The sequence below is a fragment of the Cetorhinus maximus genome, chromosome 1 (genome assembly GCF_964194155.1).
Source record: "Cetorhinus maximus chromosome 1, sCetMax3.hap1.1, whole genome shotgun sequence".
In the NCBI taxonomy this organism is placed as follows: domain Eukaryota; kingdom Metazoa; phylum Chordata; class Chondrichthyes; order Lamniformes; family Cetorhinidae; genus Cetorhinus; species Cetorhinus maximus.
The window spans coordinates 66,602,190-66,621,121 of record NC_135879.1 but is presented as its reverse complement, the minus strand read 5'-3'; the positions used below and the strand labels follow the sequence as shown (position 1 = coordinate 66,621,121).

Genomic DNA, 18,932 nt, shown 5'->3' with positions numbered 1-18,932 from the left:
TGAAACTCCCACATCTGGCAGAAATATTCCATCAGTATGCCTCCCCATGCTGCCATTTTTACATTTAACTAGTGGGGGCAGGTGCTGAGTTCCAGATTTTTACTACCTGTTTTGTAGAAAAAAATGCTTCTTAAAGTCACTTGTAATGGCCTAGCCCTAATTTTAATATTATGTTCTCTTGTTTTGGATTCCCCATCAGATGAAATTGTTTCTTTACAACTACCCTATTGAATCCCTTTATCATTTTGAACTCCTTGAAAAGATCCTGAGCCTTCTAAATTTAAGAGAATACAAGTCAATTTATGCAATTTGTCTTCATAAGTGGATGATCTGTCTTGTCCTCCTCCTGAGGTCCCCATCATCAGAGATGGCAGCCTTCAGACAATTCAATTCATTCCAATTAATATCAAGAAATGGCTGAGTACACTGGATACAGCAAGGGCTATGGGCATCAACAACACCCTGGCTGTAGTGCTGAAGACTGTGGTGTTCCAGACAGAGCTGCACCCCTAACCAAGGCTGTTTTAGTTCAGTTACAACACTGGAGTCTACCCAATGTGGGAATTTGCTTAGTTAAGTCCTGTCCAGAAAAAAGCAGGATAAATCCTGGATGGGAGAGGTCTGGAGGGTTATGGACTAGGTGCAGGTCAATGGGACTAGCGGAATAATATTTCGGCACAGACTAGAAGGGCCGAACGGCCTGTTTTCTGTGCTGTAGTGTTCTATGGTTCTAAATCCAATCAGGCCAATTACCTCCCCATCAGTCTACTCTCAATCATTAGCAAAGTGATAGAAGGTGTCATTGACAGTGCTATCAAGCAGCACATACTCAGCAATAAGCTAGCTCAATGATGCTCAGATTGAGTTCCCCCAGGGTCAACTTTGCTCCTGACCTCATTACTCCATTGGTCCAAGCATGGACAAAAGAGCTGAATTCAAGAGGTGAGTTGACAGTGATTGCCTTTGACATCAAGGCAGCATTTGACCAAGTGTGCTGGCATCAAGAAGCCCTCCTAAAATTCAAATCAATGGGAATCAGGGGGATCACTGTCCAGTGGTCAGAGTCATACCTAGAACAAAGGAAGATGGTTGTGGTTGTTGGAGGCCAATCATCTCAGCCGCAGGTCATCACGGTAGGAGTTCCTCAAGGGAATGTCCTAGGACATTACCTTCAGCTGGTTCATCAATGAACTTCTCTTCATGATAAGGTCAGATTGGGGATGTTTGATGATGATTGCACAGTCCAATTCACAACTCCCCAAATAATGAAGCATCTGTGCCTACATGCAGCAAAACCTGGATAACATTCAGGCTTGGGTGGATAAGTGGCAAGTAATAACCATCTCCAACAATAGAGCATCCAACCATCTCCCCTTGACATTCAATGGTATTACCATCTTTGAATACCCTACCATCAACATCCTGGTGATCGCATTGACCAGAAACTTAAACGGACCAGCTGTATAATACTGCGGTTGCAAAAGCAGTTCAGAGGCTGGGAATTCTGCAGTGAGTGACTCATCTCCTGACTCTCAATGACTGTTTACTATCTACAAGGCACAAGTCAGAAGTCTGATGGAATACTCACCACTTGCCTGGATGAGGGCAGCTCCAACAGCATACAAGAAGTTCAACACCATCCATGACAAAACAGCCCGCTTGATAGGCACCCCAAGCACCACCTTAAACATTCATTCCCTCCACCACCTGCAAACAGTGGCAGCAGTATGTACAATATACAAGATGCACTGCAGCAACTTGACAAGCCTCCTTCTACATTCCAAAGACCCCACCCCCCACCAACCCTGTGACCTCTATTAACGAGAAGGAAGAGGGCAGCAAACTGCATGGGAATATCACCACATGCAAGTTCTCCTCCAAGTCACACACCATCCTGACATGGATGTTCTTTCACTATTGCTGGGTCCCTCAAAAACCTGGAACTCCCTCCCTAACATCATTGTGGGTGAACCTGTACCACATGGACTGTAGTGGTTCAAGAAGGCGGCTCACTACCACCTTCTCAAGGGCAGTTAGGGATGGGAAACAAGTGCTGGCCTTACCAATGGCGCCCACATCCCATGAACAAATAAAAAAGTTAGTGGACCAACACGTCCATTGTCATCCCTCACTGCCTCTATATACCACTTCGAAAGCAAACAGATTCTTCATTGCCAGCAACAGGCTTTTATTGCTTAAGTCCTATGTTTTTAGAACTAACACAAGAAAATGAAAAAAAAACTTTACCTAGGAGTTTAATCTTTCACTCCTGGCAAAGCCATCCCTCTCTCTAGCTGAGACTGAATCAGACCTTTTGCAAACTTTTTGTCCTACTTGACCCTGAGATCTGCTCCAGGACTAACAACGTCTACTTCCACCTTTATAATATAGCCCGGCTAAAACCACCCCATCACCCTCAGCTCATCCGCCGCTGAAATCTTTATCCTTGTCTTTGTTACCTCTAGTCTTGACTGTTCAAACACAGTCATGGCCAGCCTCCCATTTTACACCCCGCATAAACTTGAGCTCATTCAAAACTCTGCTGCCTGGATCCTAACTTGCACCAACTCCTGTTAACCTATCACCCCCAACGATCCCAAGCTCTCACCAACACACCGAACCTACCCCCCTCACCCCAATTCCAAAAACTCACCGGCAACCCCAACCCTTCACTCCCAAGGTCTCACCAGCAACCTCCCACCTCGCTTCTAAGGTCTTGTCAGCACCTCCTATGGCAAAGTTCCTTTACTTTCTTCACCCAGAGTTGGTCACCCTGCAGGCTGGCCACTCCTCATTTTTAAAATTCTCATGCCTGTTTTCAAATCCTTCTACTGTTTCACTCCCTCCACATCTCTGTAATCTCTTCCAGCCCTACAACCCTCTGAGACCTCTGTGCTCAGCCAATTCTGGCCTTTTACGCAGCCTCAATTTTAATTGCACCACCATTGGCAGCCATGCCTTCAGTTGCCAAGGCACCAAGGTCTGGAATTCCATCCCTAAACCTTTCCACCTCTCTCTTCTTTTAAGATGGTCCTTAAAACTTATGTCCTTGATGAAGCTTTTGGCCATCTCCCCTACTATCACCTTATGTGACTTGTTTTCAAGTTATGTTTGATAACATTCCTGTGAAGCGTCTTGGATATTTTACTATGTTAAAGGTGCTACAAGTTATGTTACTATCGCTATTTGCTGTTGGGTCCTGGATTTGATTTGACCAAACTCTATCAATTGCCAACTTGTGGCAAAATAACCTGTGGGAGGTTGGGGGGGGGGGGGGGGAGGCGGTGTGGATGGGGTCCCATGGGGGGGTGGTTGGGAAGGGGAGAGTGGAAGGGGGTTGTGCGGTGGGTTTCATGCAGGGTCAGGGGAGGCCAGTACAATAGCTACCAAGAAGCTAGAATGGTTTTAATTCACCTAACTTTTTCTGGGTAACTATTGCTGGATGGCAGTCGGAGCCATCTGAAGTCTGCGATTTAAATCAAGTTTTCGGTGGGTTCCCAGTGCAGGGGTTGGAATTTTGAACTTCCCGGTATAATCCTCACCTGAGGAGGGAGGGTCCCCAGCGCGTCTTTGGGGTACATCCCAGATACACTGCCCTGAAACTCGGAAGTTACGCGTTAGTAAAACACTGTTTCCGTGCAACACTCTCATATTATGAGTGTTACATAGTATTCTGATTGAGGGCGGGCCGTCCGTGATTATGAATCCATTTGAAAACTGGTCCTTCGACCCAAAAAGTTGGAGAACCGCAATGTCTTCAACACTGTAGGTATGCTCTATGACCGCTCAGGGTACATGTCGCTGTTGGTGGAGACCAGACAACGCTGTGATAGGGCTTCTCCTTGTTGTCTCGCGCCCCCCACCTCTTCCTCCTCCTCCTCCAATGGAATGGTAGGCTTGAGCTCGCGGTGAGGATCGGCAGTCGCGCGGGAAGGAAGGTGACGGTTTTCGCCGGAATTTGGAACCTGCTTTTAAAAAGCGGCCCGAGCTGCAGCCATGGTGGAGGTGGGCATTTGGATTCTGTTCATTATAAATAAGAGAAAGTTTGGATCCTTCTCTCTCTCTATCCTGGCCTTGTGGGGGCCTTGCTGCCATTCATAGAGACGCTGAGAGTCCCGGCCTTGCCGATTGCCCTGTACAAGTGAAGCAAGAGGGGATACTCTCAACAAGCTGCCCAGGAAAATTGAGCAGGAAAGTCTGGGCGTACTTGCTCTGCAAGCCCCCCCACCGACTTTATAATGAAAGTAAAATGCATGCTGATTAAACACAATATGTATTTCTTACACCCTTAATACCCTCCACCACTCCGCAATCCGCTCCAATTCATCACAGGTAGAAGAGAGATGCTCTGGGGCTTCTTTAATTGAATTATAAATAAAATACTCTACACAGCTACTTAGTTCTGCACCTTTTGATCCAGCTTTCAGTTATAAACAAATTTGTCGTTATGGATATTTTCCTGCCTTTTTGCTCCTAATCTGCCCCTCCTTGCAAGTTGAGGTTCGTCTGAACGAGTATTGGTCATATGCCAATATAAGCGTGGTAAAACTTGAAAAATTGCAGCTGCTTTTGTTAAAATATAGGGGGATATGAACTGTTAATGAAGTATTTATGAAATAATGGAACAGAGTAGATGGAAACTTTCTGTGCTTGAGGGATGTAGAATGAGGAATAGTAGATTTGTAAGTGATTTGCAGGAGAGTAGTGAGATCGTGTAATGCTTTATTTTTTAAAGTAGAGGCTGTGAATGTGTTAATTAAGAATAGGTAGTTGCATGATCAGATAATGGGAATAGGAGCAGGCACACAGGATTGGGACTGCTCATTGTATGGGCAATAAACATTTAGTAGTTGGGACAAATGGCATGTTCCCATGTAATTTCTAATTTCATAATTTTATGACTATTCAAAATGCATAACTTCTACATTATACTGTCAAAGCTCTGGAAAATTTATACTAGTAACAGGTCAATTTCTGAATGTGAGGGAGACTCTTATTTTACCACTTCCGATTAACTTTTCTGGATCTCGCTCCAAGCGTTTTTGAATTTTAGCTTGTGGCTGCTAGTTTAATAATGTTTTATTAACGAACTGCTCTAATAAAACCCATGCTATAAATAGAGACAGCTTAAACTTTCAGTGAAGGAGATGACATAACATATGACATAATTGTAACCATAGACTAAATGCTCAATAGGAATGAGAGTAGTCATTAGCACAGCAAACGGGCTGCACAGGTTCCCATGTGACATGTTTGGGCAGCGAGAGTAGGCCCGTGTCGCAAAACTATCAAGATGGCAATCTCATTCAGTCCTTCAAAACGTTTGGCAGAGGAAATTGGTACGTCCCCATTGGTGTGAATGGCAGTGCTTCTGGAGAGCAGAGATACCTTCAAACCATTATATTCTTACTCTCTGAGATTTTCTATTCAGCCTCTGTTTTGACATCTTCAATTTTTTAAATTCTTTGCAACCATGCCACTGATTCCCAATTTTAGCAATTCCATCCAATCTTCCCATGCTTTGTGTCTACTATACTCATTTCTTTCTTGTCAGAAAGTGTCCTGAGGTATCTTTCTGTATGCAAGGTAAACTATACAATCCCAAGTTGTTGTTATTAAAGTACGTTGCTGGGATATAGTCAAAGAGTTTTACTCTGCCTCTGATCATGCTATAACTGACCTGGAAATGCTCAATACTAGCACTGTGTAGCTCAAGTGGAGTGTCAATCCACTTGTCAGCACTGACTTTCCAACTTCAACAAACACTATATATGATTAAAGCACAATATAAAGCACATTCTTGCTCATAAGAACACAAGAAATAGGAGGAGTAGACCATACAGCCTCTCAAGCCATTCAGTTAGATCTTGGCCTTAACTTCACTTGTTCCCCATAACCCTTGATTCCTCTATAGGTCAAGAATCTATCTTAATCTTGCATATATTTAATGACACAGCCTTCGCAACTCTCTCCAGTAGAGGATTTCAAAGATTCCCAAACCTCTAAGTGAAGAAACCTCCTTATCTCCAACTTAAATGGGCAGCTCTTTATTCTAAGCATTTTCTCAGCATCAGCTTCGTCAAGCTCCCTCATGACAGTTGGCTGTAGAGGAGCAATAGTATGCTGTACAAGACAAGTATGAACTAAAATGTCCCACTTCATATTTTGTCTAAAATAATGTGACAATTGTTACAAAAAGTGGACTATATTACAGGGTGTATCTTTTGTGTAGCTAACCAAAATTAAATGCCCGTTTGCTGTGCTAATGACTATTCTCATTCCTATTGAGCATTTAGTCTATGGTTACAATTACGTCATATGTTATGTCATCTCCTTCACTGAAAGTTTAAGCTGTCTCTATTTATAGCATGGGTTTTATTAGAGCAGTTCGTTAATAAAACATTATTAAACTAGCAGCCACAAGCTAAAATTCAAAAACGCTTGGAGCGAGATCCAGAAAAGTTAATCGGAAGTGGTAAAATAAGAGTCTCTCTCACATTCAGAAATTGAATTATTTTTTGGTCTGTTTTTAGTTCTATTTCTGGAGATAAAATGTAATTGTACGAACCCATCATTTCACTCAATGTATCAATAAGATTGTTAAAGTGTCAGCAAGATATCTTCTATTCTTACATGATGTATTGAAATGTGTAATTGTGTAAAATGATTCAATGCATTTTGTTCAGTGATTCCACCCACTTAGCATTTGTTTTAAATATTTTAGTTAAGTTTCAGAATTAGAATTGCATACATATGTTAAATTATTTTTTTTCTTTTTGTCAGGAGGTGCAGAAACACTCTGTACACACATTGGTGTTCAGATCTCTGAAAAGAACCCATGACATGTTTGTTAGTGACCATGCTAAGCCCATTGCAGTAGATGAGAAAAGGTGAGTGCTTGTGCTGATTTTAAAGTATAATATTTACTGAAGGCATAAGTATCCTCATTGGACTGTGAGTGCATTGATGCAAGAGGCACCTGACCTCATTACCACCAATGTCAAAGTCCCAAGTGTTTTATGTTTGGTGCATAATGTGTAAATTTTGCAGAACACTTAGACCTGTGTTCTTTGTCATGCCTTAGTTTTGTCTGCTGAAACCGCTTATTACTTGTATTGATATTGATACAATAATCCTCCACCATCTTCTCTCTGTTGTCTAAATCCATGGGACTGCCCTTGCATAGGCAACAACATTACCTGCAGGCGTGGGATCAACTTCCATATGTATGTTGACCATACTCTGCTGTATCTCTGCGCCACTTCTCCGAAGCCCATGTCCACTTTGTTACCAACGCCCATCCAGGACTCTCCACCCCTTCCCTTCCCTCTGACCCCATCCCGTTTTCTAGTCCCAGCTCTTGCTGTGTATTCACCATACCCTCTGACCTTCCCCTCTCTGATGCGGAACATTCAGTACTTAGCAAAGGACTCAGTTTCATACCCTTACACCCTCACTTCAATGAATTTCGGGCTTGGCACGGTGCTGAACTCTTCTTCCGCCGCTTTTGCCTCCATGCTCACTTCTTTGGGCAGGAGTCCTCCCCCCCACTTCAATGGATCCTTTCACCCGCCTCCAGTCTTCTCCCTCCACCTGGACCCCTCCCTCTGGCCCCTTACCTGACCTTGATCCTTTCATTGAGAACTGTAGGTGTGACATTGGCCGTCTCAATTTCTCTGCTCCTCTCACCCACTCTAGCCTGACTCTTTCTGAACTTGCCGTACACCGTTCTCTTAGGTCCAACCCTGACTTCATTATCAAACCTGCCGACAAGGGTAGTGCTGTTGTTGTCTGGCATACTGACCTCTACCTCGCAGAGGCTGAGCGCCAACTCTCAGACACTTCCTCCTACCTCCCCCTGTACCATGACCCCACCACCGAACATCAAACCATTGTCTCCAGGACTATTACTGACCTCATCTCCTCTGGAGATCTTCTGTGCACAGCTTGCAACCTCATAGTCACCCAATCCCTGACTGCCTTCTTCAACTCCTCCCCAAAATCCACAAACAGGACTGTCCCGGTAGACAGATCATGTCAGCCTGTTCCTGCCCCATGGAACTCATTTCTCCTTATCTTGACCTCGCTCTCTCTCCCCATTGTCCAGTCTCTTCCCACCTACATCCCAAATTCCTCTGATGCGTCATATCAACAATTTCCAGTTCGCTGGCCCTAACCGCCTCCTCTTCATCATGGGCGTCCAATCCCTCTACACCTCCATCCCCCACCTGGGTGGTCTGAGGGCTCTCTGCTTCTTCCTTGAACAGAGGCCCGAACAATCCCCGTCCACCACTACTCTCCTCCGTCTGGCTGAACTTGTTCTCTCACTGAACAATGTCTTCTTACACTTGTCTCACTTCCTCCAAATAAAAGGTATGGCTATGAGTACCCGCATGGGTCCCAGTCATATCTGTCTCTTTATGGGGTATGTGGGACATTCTTTGTTCTAGTCCTACTCAGGCCCCCTCCCACAACTCTTTTCTCCGTACATCAATGATTGTTTAATTGCTGCTTCATTCTCTTGTCTAGACCTGGAAAAATTTATCAATATTGCTTCCAATTTCTGCCCCTTCATCATCTTCACATGGTCCATCTCTGATACTTCCCTTCCTTGACCTTTGTCTCAATTTCTGGTGATAGACTGTCCACCAATATTCATTACTAGCCCACTGACCCCCACAGCTACCTTGACTATAGCTCCTCACACCCTGCTTCCTGTAAGGATTCCATCCCATTCCCTCAGTTCCTTAGCCTCTGTTGCATCTGTTCCGATGATGCCACTTTCCAAAACTGCGCTTCTGACATGTCTTCCTTCTTCCTTAACTGACGTTTCCCACCCACTCTGGTTGACAGGGCCCTCAACCGTGTTTAACCAATGACCTGCGCCTCTGCCCTCACACCTTCCTCTCCCTCCCAGAACCATGATAGGGTCCCCCTTGTCCTCACTTATCACCCCACCAGGCCCCGCATTCAAAGGATCATTCTCCACCATTTTCGCCAACTCCAGCATGTTGCCACTACCAAACACATCTTCCCCTCACCCCCCCTGCAGGCATTCCGTTGGGCTCGTTCCCTCCAGGACATCCTGTTCCACTCTTCCATCACCCCCAACACCTCATCCCCCTCCCACGGCACCTTACCATCGCAGAAAGTGCAACACCTGCCCCTTTACCTCCTCCGCCCTCACCGTCCAAGGGCCCAAACACTTCTTTCAGGCGAAGCAGCGCTTCACTTGCACCTCCTTCAGTTAGGTCTACTGCATTTTCTGCTCCCAATGCGGCCTCCTGTACATTGGAGAGACCAAATGGAGACTGGGTGACCGCTTTGCGGGACACCTTCAGTCTGTCCGCAAGCATGACCCAGACCTCCCTGTCGCTTGCCATTTCAACACACCATCCTGCTCTCATGCCCACATGTCCGTCCTTGGCCTGCTGCAATGTTCCAGGGAAGCCCAACGCAAACTGAAGGAACAGCACCTCGTCTTCCGATTAGGCACTTTACAGCCTTCCGGGCTTAACATTGAGTTCAACAACTTCAGACCATGAACTCTCTCTTCTATCCTCACCCTTTTTTTCAATATTCTTTTTTATTTTTATTTTTTGTTTTTTATCCACTTATTTTTATTTATTTTCATTCTTATTCATTTATTCAATGTTTTATCCCCATCTTTTGTCCTATTTTCGATCTTTTTTTCCCCACCACTGTCCCATCCCTCCCCCCATCCCCACAAGGGCCATCTGTCACTAGTTCATGTTGTTCTTTTCAGTGTACTTATCCTTGTCCTGCTATTATCACATTCTGCTTTCTTACCTTAATGCCACTATCAGCACCTCCTTTAGCACTTACCACTACCATTAACACCCCCTTTGTCCTTTTGTTCATGACATCTTTGTCAATCTCTCCTTTCCCCCCACTTATCGTTGGCCTTTGTATCCAGCTTCACCTGTTCCACCCGCCTTAAACAGTATGAATTTCATCACATTTTTACTTCTCTTTAGCTCTGAAGAAGAGTCATACAGACTTGAAACGATAATCTGTTTTTCTCTCCACAGATGCTGTTAGATCTGCTGAGTTTTTCTAGCATTTTCTGTTTTGTTTCAGATTTCCAGCATCCACAGTATTATACTTTTATCCACTTTGTTACTGTTGTCAATGTCAGCCGTGGCTCAGTTGCACTCTCGCCTCTTGAGTTAAAATGTTGCAGTTCAAGTCCCACTCTAAAGAATTGAGTGCAAAAATCGAGGCTGGCAGTCCAGTGAGGGAGTGCTGCAGTGTTTGGGAAGCCAGTGTTCTGGTGAAGCATTAAACCAAGGTCCGTTCTTTCTCAAATGAACGTAAAAGACCCCATAACGCCATTTCGAACAAGAGCTGGAGAATTATTCCCATTGTCCTAACTGATATTTATCCCCCAGTCAACATCAGTAAAACAGATTTTCTGGTCATTATCACATAGCTCTTTGTGGGGATTCGCTGTGCACAAATGGGCTGCTGCATGTTTTACATTACAACAACGGTCACACTTCAAAAGTACTTCGTTGGCTGTAAAATGCTGTTGAACATCCCGAGGGACCATCTGAGCAGGCACTGCCAGGATTCCTGAGATGAGGGGTCAGCCCAACAAGGAAACAAAATTTGTAGCAGAGAAGGAGGCCATTCAGCCTATTGTGCCTGTACCAGCCAAAAAAGAGCTCTCCTGCCTAATCCACTTTACAGCTCTTGCTCTGTAGCCCTGTAGGTTCTGGCACTTCAAGTATGTATCTAAGCATTTATAACTGCAATGAAGGTTTTTGCCTCTACCAGCCTTTCAGGAAGTGAGTTCCACACCCCCACAGGGATGATAAGTTTCCGTATTTTGGCAGAGTGCTGAGTTTTCAATATTGGAATCTCGCTCTTTGAAATTGTTTTCTGACCTGTTTGTCGTCGTCCACTTTCACCTCTGCTTCCACCATCCTTTGGGTAAAAACATTTCTCCTTAACTCCTTAAAAATATTTCTCTCCAACCAGGTCTCCAGGAATTGAAGATCAATCTCCAGGACATTGCTGCGTGCAACTCTGGAGAAAAATCATTGGACATTAAAAAAGATTGTTTTCTTTCATCATTTTCTTTCAACATTTCGTCTGTCATCCATCTTGTCTTTCTCCTATTTTGCAGTGCAGCGCCGCGAGTGGTGAGTCTGTGAATTATAGGGCCTGCAGAAAAACTTCTGGACAACTGATGTTTCTGGATTTTGGATTTCCAGATTGGAGTTGTTTAAATGTATTAAAGTCTCAGTATCTGACATAAGCCCCCCTTTTTTGCCTTATCCTAAACTGTATGCTCTTTGATATCTTGGGGCACCTAGATTTGGGAGTCTGACACATTTTCTTTTCAGGAACATATTTGTTGTGAACCTTCTGTATCTCCTCCTTGAATGCCTCCCATTGATATACCTTCAAGTAGCAGTTTCTGTCCACTTTTGCCAAATCACACCTCAGTTTAGTAACATTGGCCTTCTTCAATTTAAAACTTTTACGTTTGGCCTATTTTTGTCCTTCTCCATAACTATCTTAAGTGTCATGTAGTTATGATCACTGCCACCAGAATGCTCTCATCTCATATCCCTTCCATCTGCCCAACTTCATTTTTTAAAAGTAAGTCCCAATTTGCTATGCATTGGCTAAGAAAAGTTCTTCTGAGTGCGTTTTAGTGACTGGGCAAAAATTTGACAGATGGTGTATAATGTGGGAAAATGTGAACCTGTCCGCTTTGGCAGGAAGAATAGAAAAGCAATATACTATTTAAATAGAGATTGCAGAATTTTGTGGTACACAGGGATCTGAGTGTCTTGGTACATGAATCACAAAAAGTTAGTATGGTATAGAAAATTATTAGGAAGGCAAATGGAATGTTGGTGTTTATTGCAAGGGGAATGGAATATATAAGTAAGGAGGTTTTACTGCAGCTGTACAGAGCCTTGGTGAGACCACATCTGGAGTACTGTGTACAGCTTTGGTTTCCTAATATAAAGAAGGCTATAATTGCATTAGAAGCAGTTCATAGAAGGTTCACTTGAATCATTTCTGGGAAGAGGGATTATATTATGAGGAATGGTTGGATACGTTGGGCCTGCATCCATTGGATTTAAGAAGAATGAGAGGTGATATTATTAAAACATAAAATCCTGATGGAGACTTGGTAGGGTGGATACCGAGAGGATGTTTTCTCTTGTGTGGGAGACTAGGACTAGGGGACACCATTTAAGAATTAGAGGTCTCCCTATTAAGACGGCGATGAGATTTTTTTTGAGGGTCGTCAGTATGTGCAATTCTCTTCCCCTGAAAGCAGTGGAGGCTGGGGCATTGAATGTATTCAAGGCTGATTTAGATAGATTTTTGATAGGCAAGGAAGTCAAGGGTTATGGGTGGCAGACCAGAAAGTGGAGTTGAGACCACAACCAGAGCAGCCATGATCTTATTGAATGGTCAGCAGGCGCGAAGGGCCGAATGGCCTATTCCTGCTGCTAAGTCTTATGCCCTTATCCACCCTGCTTGTTACATCCTCAAAGAACTCTAATAAATTTGCCAAACAAGATTTTGCTTTCATAAAACCATATTGACTCTGTCTGATAGTAGTATGATTTTCTAAATGGCTTTCAACTATTTATTTTATATTGTATTCTAGCATTTTCCCAATGACACATGTTAGGCTAACTGGCCTATAGTTGCTTGCATTTTGTCTCCCTCCTTTCTTGAATAGAGGTGTTACATTTGCTGTTTTCCAATCTACTGGGATCTTTTCAGAATCTAGGAAATTTTGGAAGATTTCAGCCAATGCATCCACTATCTTTGCAACCACTTCTTTTAAGACCCTAGAATACAGGCCATCGGGCTCAGGGGACTTGTCAACCTTAATATTAGGAAAACTAATGGGATTTTTTTCTCTAATGATAGTGATTGTTTTTAAGTTCCTCCCTTCCTTTTGATTTTCTACTATTCTTGCGATGCTTTTTGTGTCTTCTACTGTGAAGACAGATAGAAAATGCTTGTTGGAAGACTCTCACTTCCTTGTTTGCCATTAATTCCCCAGTCTCACTCACTCACTTCAACTGGTGTTTTCCTTTTCATATGTGGAAGTTCTTTTTTAGTCACATTTGGTTTCTAAAATTTTCCTAATCTTTTAGCCTACCACTAATCTTCACAACCTTTTACGCCCTTTTTTTCAATTTGATACCCCCTTTAACTTCCTTGTTAGCCATAGATTGTGCATTCTTCTCATAGCCTTTCTTTTTCAATGGAATATATCTTTGAGTGTTAATATCTCCTGAAACATCTGCAGCTGCTTCTCTACCATCTAGCCTTTTAACCTATTTTCCCAGTCCACTTTAGGCAACTCTTGTCTAGATACCCTTGTAAATGCCTTTATTTAAGTTTAAGACACTAGTTTTAAACCCATATTTCTCACCCTCAAACTGAATGTGAAATTCCTTCATGTTATGATCACTCTTGCTTCTTTTATTATGAAATCATTAGTTAATCCTGTCCCATTGCACATTACCAGGTCCAAAATAGCCTGTTCCCTTTTAATTCCAGAATGCATTGTTCTAAGAAACTGTCCCAAATGGACTGTGTGAACTCACCCTGCAGGCTATGTTTGCCAATTTGATTTGTCCAATCTATATGAAGATTAAAATTGCCCACAATTATTGAAATATGTTTATTACAAACATCCATTATTTCTTGACTTATACCTTTCCCACAATGTAGCTATTGCTTGGGAGCCTATAAACTAGCCCCCACTAGTGACTACTTTTGTTTGCCATTTCATATCTCCAACCGAACTGGTTCCACATCTTGATCATCTTAGCCAAGATCATTTCTCACTAATATAATGATCTCATCCTTTATTAACAGAGCTACACTACCTCCCATTTCCTTTTTCCCTATCCTTCCGAAATGTCAAATACCCTTGAATACTCAGGTTCCAGACTTGGTCACCTTACAGTCATATCTTTCATTGGCTATCATATCACACTCGTTTATTTTTATTTGTGCTATCAATTCATCCATCTTGTTATGAATGCTGTGTGCAATCAGATAAAGAGCCTTTAATTCTATCTTTTTACCATTTTTCCCTCCTCTGACATTATTTTCTGGTGCACTCTTATGTTTGTATGCTTTGTCCCTTCCGTTCACACTGGTTATCATTCCCCAGATCACTGCCCTGCACTGTTGCCTTGACCTTCGCCTTTAACTTTCCAAATCTTCCCTCACACCCCACTATCTGATTTAAAACCTTCTCTACAGTGGTCATTATATGATTTGCCAGGACACTGGTTCCAGTGGGGTTCAGGTGAAGGCCATCCCAAAGGTTCAGCTACCTCTTTCCCTAGTTCTGGTGCCAATGCCATATGAATTGAAACCCATTTCTCCCACAGAAATCTTTGAGCCATGCCTAATCTTTGATCTTATTTATCCTACGCCAATTTGCTCGAGGCTCAGGTGGTTATCCAGAGATTATTACCTTTGTGGTTCTGCTTTTTATTTTATCCCCTAGCTGTTCTTACTCCCCTAGCAGAATGTCTTTCTTAGCCCTGCCTATGTCATTGGTACCCACGTGGACTATGCCAACTGGATCTTTTCCCTCCCACTCCAAGCTCTTCTCCAACCCCAAGGAGATGTCTTTAGTCCTGGTGTCAACAGGCATCACAGCCTTCGGGACTTACGCACTCATCTGCATGGGACCGTATCTATTCCTCAACTATATTGTTCCCTGCTAAACTCCATTCATTTTTACTCCCCTACTTGAATGGCTTCTTGCACCATGGTGCTGTGGTCTGTTAGCTCATCTCCCTGCAGTCTGTGCTGTCATCCACGCAATCTGCAAGATCATCCAACAGGTTAGACAAGTGCAAGGGCTGAGACTTCTCCAGTGCTACCTTCTGGATTCCTGTAGCTGCCTCACTTGCAGTCACACCCTCCTGACCCTGACCACGGTACAATTCTGAAGCACCTAGCTTAAGGGTTGTGGTTGCCTGCTGGCACAAAGCGTGCAGGTAACTTTCTCCGCCCCTGATGCACCGCAGTGTCTGAAGCTTGGACTCCAGCTCATCAACTCGGAGCTAAAGTTCCTCGAGCTTCAGACACTTACCGCAGATTTTGTTCCTTTGGATCACACTGGTGCCCACCAGCTCCCACATGTACAGCTGCATGACATCACCTACCCTGCTATCTTAATTGTGCTTTATTTAACTAATTAGGTTTCAGGTTTAGAAATATCATTGAACATTTATTTGAAGTTATATTAAGGAGTTTAAATAGTTAAGCTATAAATTTATACAATGCTTATATCTCCCCATTACCAGTTTAAACCACTGTCCCAGTTCAGAGAGGAAAAAAACTTAAAACTCAAGAACTAGTCACCTACCTGCCCACCTAATGAATGCCCTGAGCTTCAGCTCTCGGGTCTTGCTGGCTCCATTTCCGGTTCCGTCTCTCGGATCATTCCTTGTTCTGTAAAAGACCAGAAGAGCACCATCTCCCTCACTGTGCTGAATTCCCTCATGCATCAAATTAAGCACTCTGTCTCGCAGTACTCAGTCAAGCTGGACTTTGTGCTGTTTGATTTTGGCTGCACACTCCAGAGAAATCATTGCCCTCACCAATATTCAGAACTGAATACTGGTTAGAGAGCAAGATACTCTCAGGAGAACTCCGCACTACCTGTTTGGCCTGCCATCACTACCTGAATGTTACCCATTCCCTCTCTGCCTGCACAGCCCTAAGATGCAGGGTGACCACTTCTTCGATCGTGCTATCCTTGTAGCCCTCAGTCTCACTGCTGTCATGCTATGTGTTGGCCAGACTCTGAAACTGGAGATTGGGGTCCTACGCAGATGACACTTCCTGCTGTAGAAGAAGTGTTTGGGATTTCCCACATGACACGGGATATTTATTTGATGGGACTGAGGCGCCTAGCTGTGCCTCTATGTATTAAATTAACTAAATATCCTAGTCCCACTGCCCTAACTTACAGAGAAGAAAATGGTAATATTCACCAACTAATCACCTACCTGCTGTCCTGTCTCATCACTTTTTGATTTTTTTTTTGATGTTTTTGGAATTGCTGAATATATACTGCAGCCTCTGCTCAGGTCTCCTCTCTGTTTGTACCAGGCTTATAATTTTTAATCTTTTAATGCACTAATTGATCCAACTTAAGTTAAAGGTGGATTAGGTTAAATGTTCATCTATTACACAAACCACCAGGTTTTGGAGGCAAAAAACAACATTTCCTTCCCTCTCTGCATCGAATTTGACTTGCATCAAATTTCCGAATTTTACACTCTGTTTGCATTGCGTTTTTTTCTGTGATCACTCTGTAAATCAGCAGATAATTTTTACTTTTATATACTTTTTTGAGCGATACCCAAGATGCAACTGCTGGCCCAGCTTCCTGCACTTAATAATTAGTGTCTATTCAGGCATAATGTGTCTACAGATGTTTGACAGTTAACTGCCACTGACGGGTAGTTAAGGGTTGACTTCCTAGTATGTTTGTTTTACTGTTTTAAAGATCTAAATTAAATTCAAAAAGTTAAATTAGAACCTTAAATCATTAAACTAAATTTCAGTTAAACACTACATGCCCACTACTGCTTCCAGAATGCCCCACTCGCACCTAATTCCCAGTTTTTGCACTCTGTTTGTGATTCACTGTTTTCTGCGATTGCTGTGCCAACCACTTAAAGATGGAGGTGCTTGTATGGCTCATCCAGTGCACCACCATGTGGTTGCTGGAGTGTGTAGGTGATCTGCTTCCCAACCCCTCCTAACATCATGTTGCAATGCTGGCCGTAAGCTGTGTGAGGCCAACTCAGGGACATTCTGTATTTTTTCTGTTCTGAGGAAATTCCTGATCTCACCTGGTACCTCCCTCAGTGTCTTGACTGAGATCCGGGAACTGGGTGTCTAGAAGTTGTGGATGCAAGTCTGTTATTTGTTATGTTGTGCTACCTCGATTGAATAAACTTTACCTAAATATTTCTGTTGCAGTTTCATAGGGTGAAAATATGAAAAATTAAGAATAGTTTTAGTAAAGTTTAGAAAAAAATTGATGTAAATGAAAGCATAGAATTGTAACGTTCTTTTGCAAAGAAGAAAGCCATTTGCCTGTTGTGCTCACACTGGCTGACCAAAGCTATTTGGAATAATTCCACTTTCCAGTGCTTGGTGATTAGTCTTGTAGGTTATGGCAAGTGCATATCCAAGTATTTTAAAAATAGAATGAGGGTTTCTGCCTCTGACACCCTTTCACGCAATGAGTTCAAGAACTCCACACCACCCCCTGGGTGAAAATATTTCTTTTTATCTTTCTTATCGTTCTCTTAATTACTTCGAATCTATCTGTTTTGCTTATTGACCTCTCTGTTAACGCAAGTAGGTCCTTCATGATGCTGAGTTTTTCTCAATTTTATTTGACAATTTTGACTGCCCTCTTTGTATTCCTAATTTCCTTCTTAATTTCACACCTGCATTTTCTATGATTCTGTAAGCATAATAAGTGGAAAGGTAACTGTCAGTGCAATAGTAAAAGAGGAGGAGGATTTAATTTCATAATTTTTAATTACTCATTTATAATAAACTCAGCAAGACTCCTTCTATAGCACCTTTCAAACCTGTGACTTCTACCACCTAGGAGGACAAGAACAGCAGATACATGGGAACACCACCAACTGCAAGTTCCCCTCCAAGCCACGCACAATCCCAACTTGGAACTGTATCGACATTGCTTCACTGTCCCTGGGTCAAAATTCTGGAACTCCCTCCCTAATAGCACTGTGCACCAGATGGACTGCAGCGGTTTAAGAAGGCGGCTCACCACCACCTTCTCAAAGGCAATTAGGGATGTGCAACAGATGCTAGCCTTGCCAGTGATGCTCACATCCCATAAAAGAACGTATTAAAAAATTATGGCTGAGGTTGCATACTGTTCAGTATAACAACAGTAAATGACGCAGAACTATTTTATGTGAAAGTTTTTATGGTGCAAAGCTGTTTCAGAGAGTTGCTTTTCTATTCATTCATTGTTTTTGCACTTTTTGTATTTGATCAGTTACAAGCTCAAGATGAATGTGAAGCTTCAAACTGAGTACAGTCCTGTGCTTCATATGCCTATACTTAAAGAAATCCGAGAAAAAAGTTCCCAATCTGATTCCTACAATCATGGACATTATGATCTTAATCATGGTATGCTTTTAACTCACAATAGAGGAAATATTTTCAGTTTTTACAGAAATGAATTTAATTGTATATTTCCTTTGTTTTATTTTATTATTTCTGACTTTAGTACTCGACTTACAAGATATTAAACAATCTTTAAAATCTGGAGTATGGATTCCTGTTCTCAATTTCTTAATTGGTCTCTGCGGCTGATTTTCTGGGAGAAAACTCTTGAATTTAAATAGTTTTCATTTGGGAACTGTGAAGTGAGAGAGATTGAGGAACAGTGGTGCTTGGAACCAAATTGATATAAATGAAAGCATATAACAGTATCTAATGCTTTTGTGAGATTAAATAAAGTATTTTTGTAACTTATAAAAGAAAAGCTGATTGCTCTAGTTACTGTGGTCGGGCGCTGAAATCAGTAAAATGAATGTTTCTAGTGGAGTAATTCATGGCGTTACCAGTTATATTGATTTCCTTTGCTTTGGCTGCTAGTTGTAAATTTCTCACCCTAACAGTCATGTGGATCATTTGTAACAGCAATTAAGACTAATGTGCATTTGTACTTATTATTCTCTGCCACTTTAGCATAAGCCACTTTAACTTAAAGAAATCTTAGTTTATAGTATCCTTAAATTATTTTTTCTAAAGAAATTTGAAGAAATTACATTCTGCATCATATTCAAGACTGCCTTTCCAGCCTGAGATGGGTAGCTTCAGAGTGCAAATTG

The 18,932-nt window shown here is 42.5% G+C and overlaps 1 protein-coding gene across 1 annotated transcript in view; it reads left to right on the top strand.

Moving 5' to 3' along the window:
- The first annotated feature begins 3,872 nt into the window (after window positions 1–3,872).
- plrg1 (pleiotropic regulator 1) overlaps window positions 3,873–18,932 on the top strand; it is a 39,961-nt gene continuing 24,901 nt past the window's right edge. The window contains exons 1-3 of the mRNA XM_078541822.1: window positions 3,873–4,005; window positions 6,784–6,890; window positions 18,092–18,225. Of these exons, the coding sequence (XP_078397948.1) occupies window positions 3,997–4,005; window positions 6,784–6,890; window positions 18,092–18,225 (250 nt within the window). The 5' untranslated portion in view covers window positions 3,873–3,996. The remainder of the gene's footprint in view (window positions 4,006–6,783; window positions 6,891–18,091; window positions 18,226–18,932) is intronic.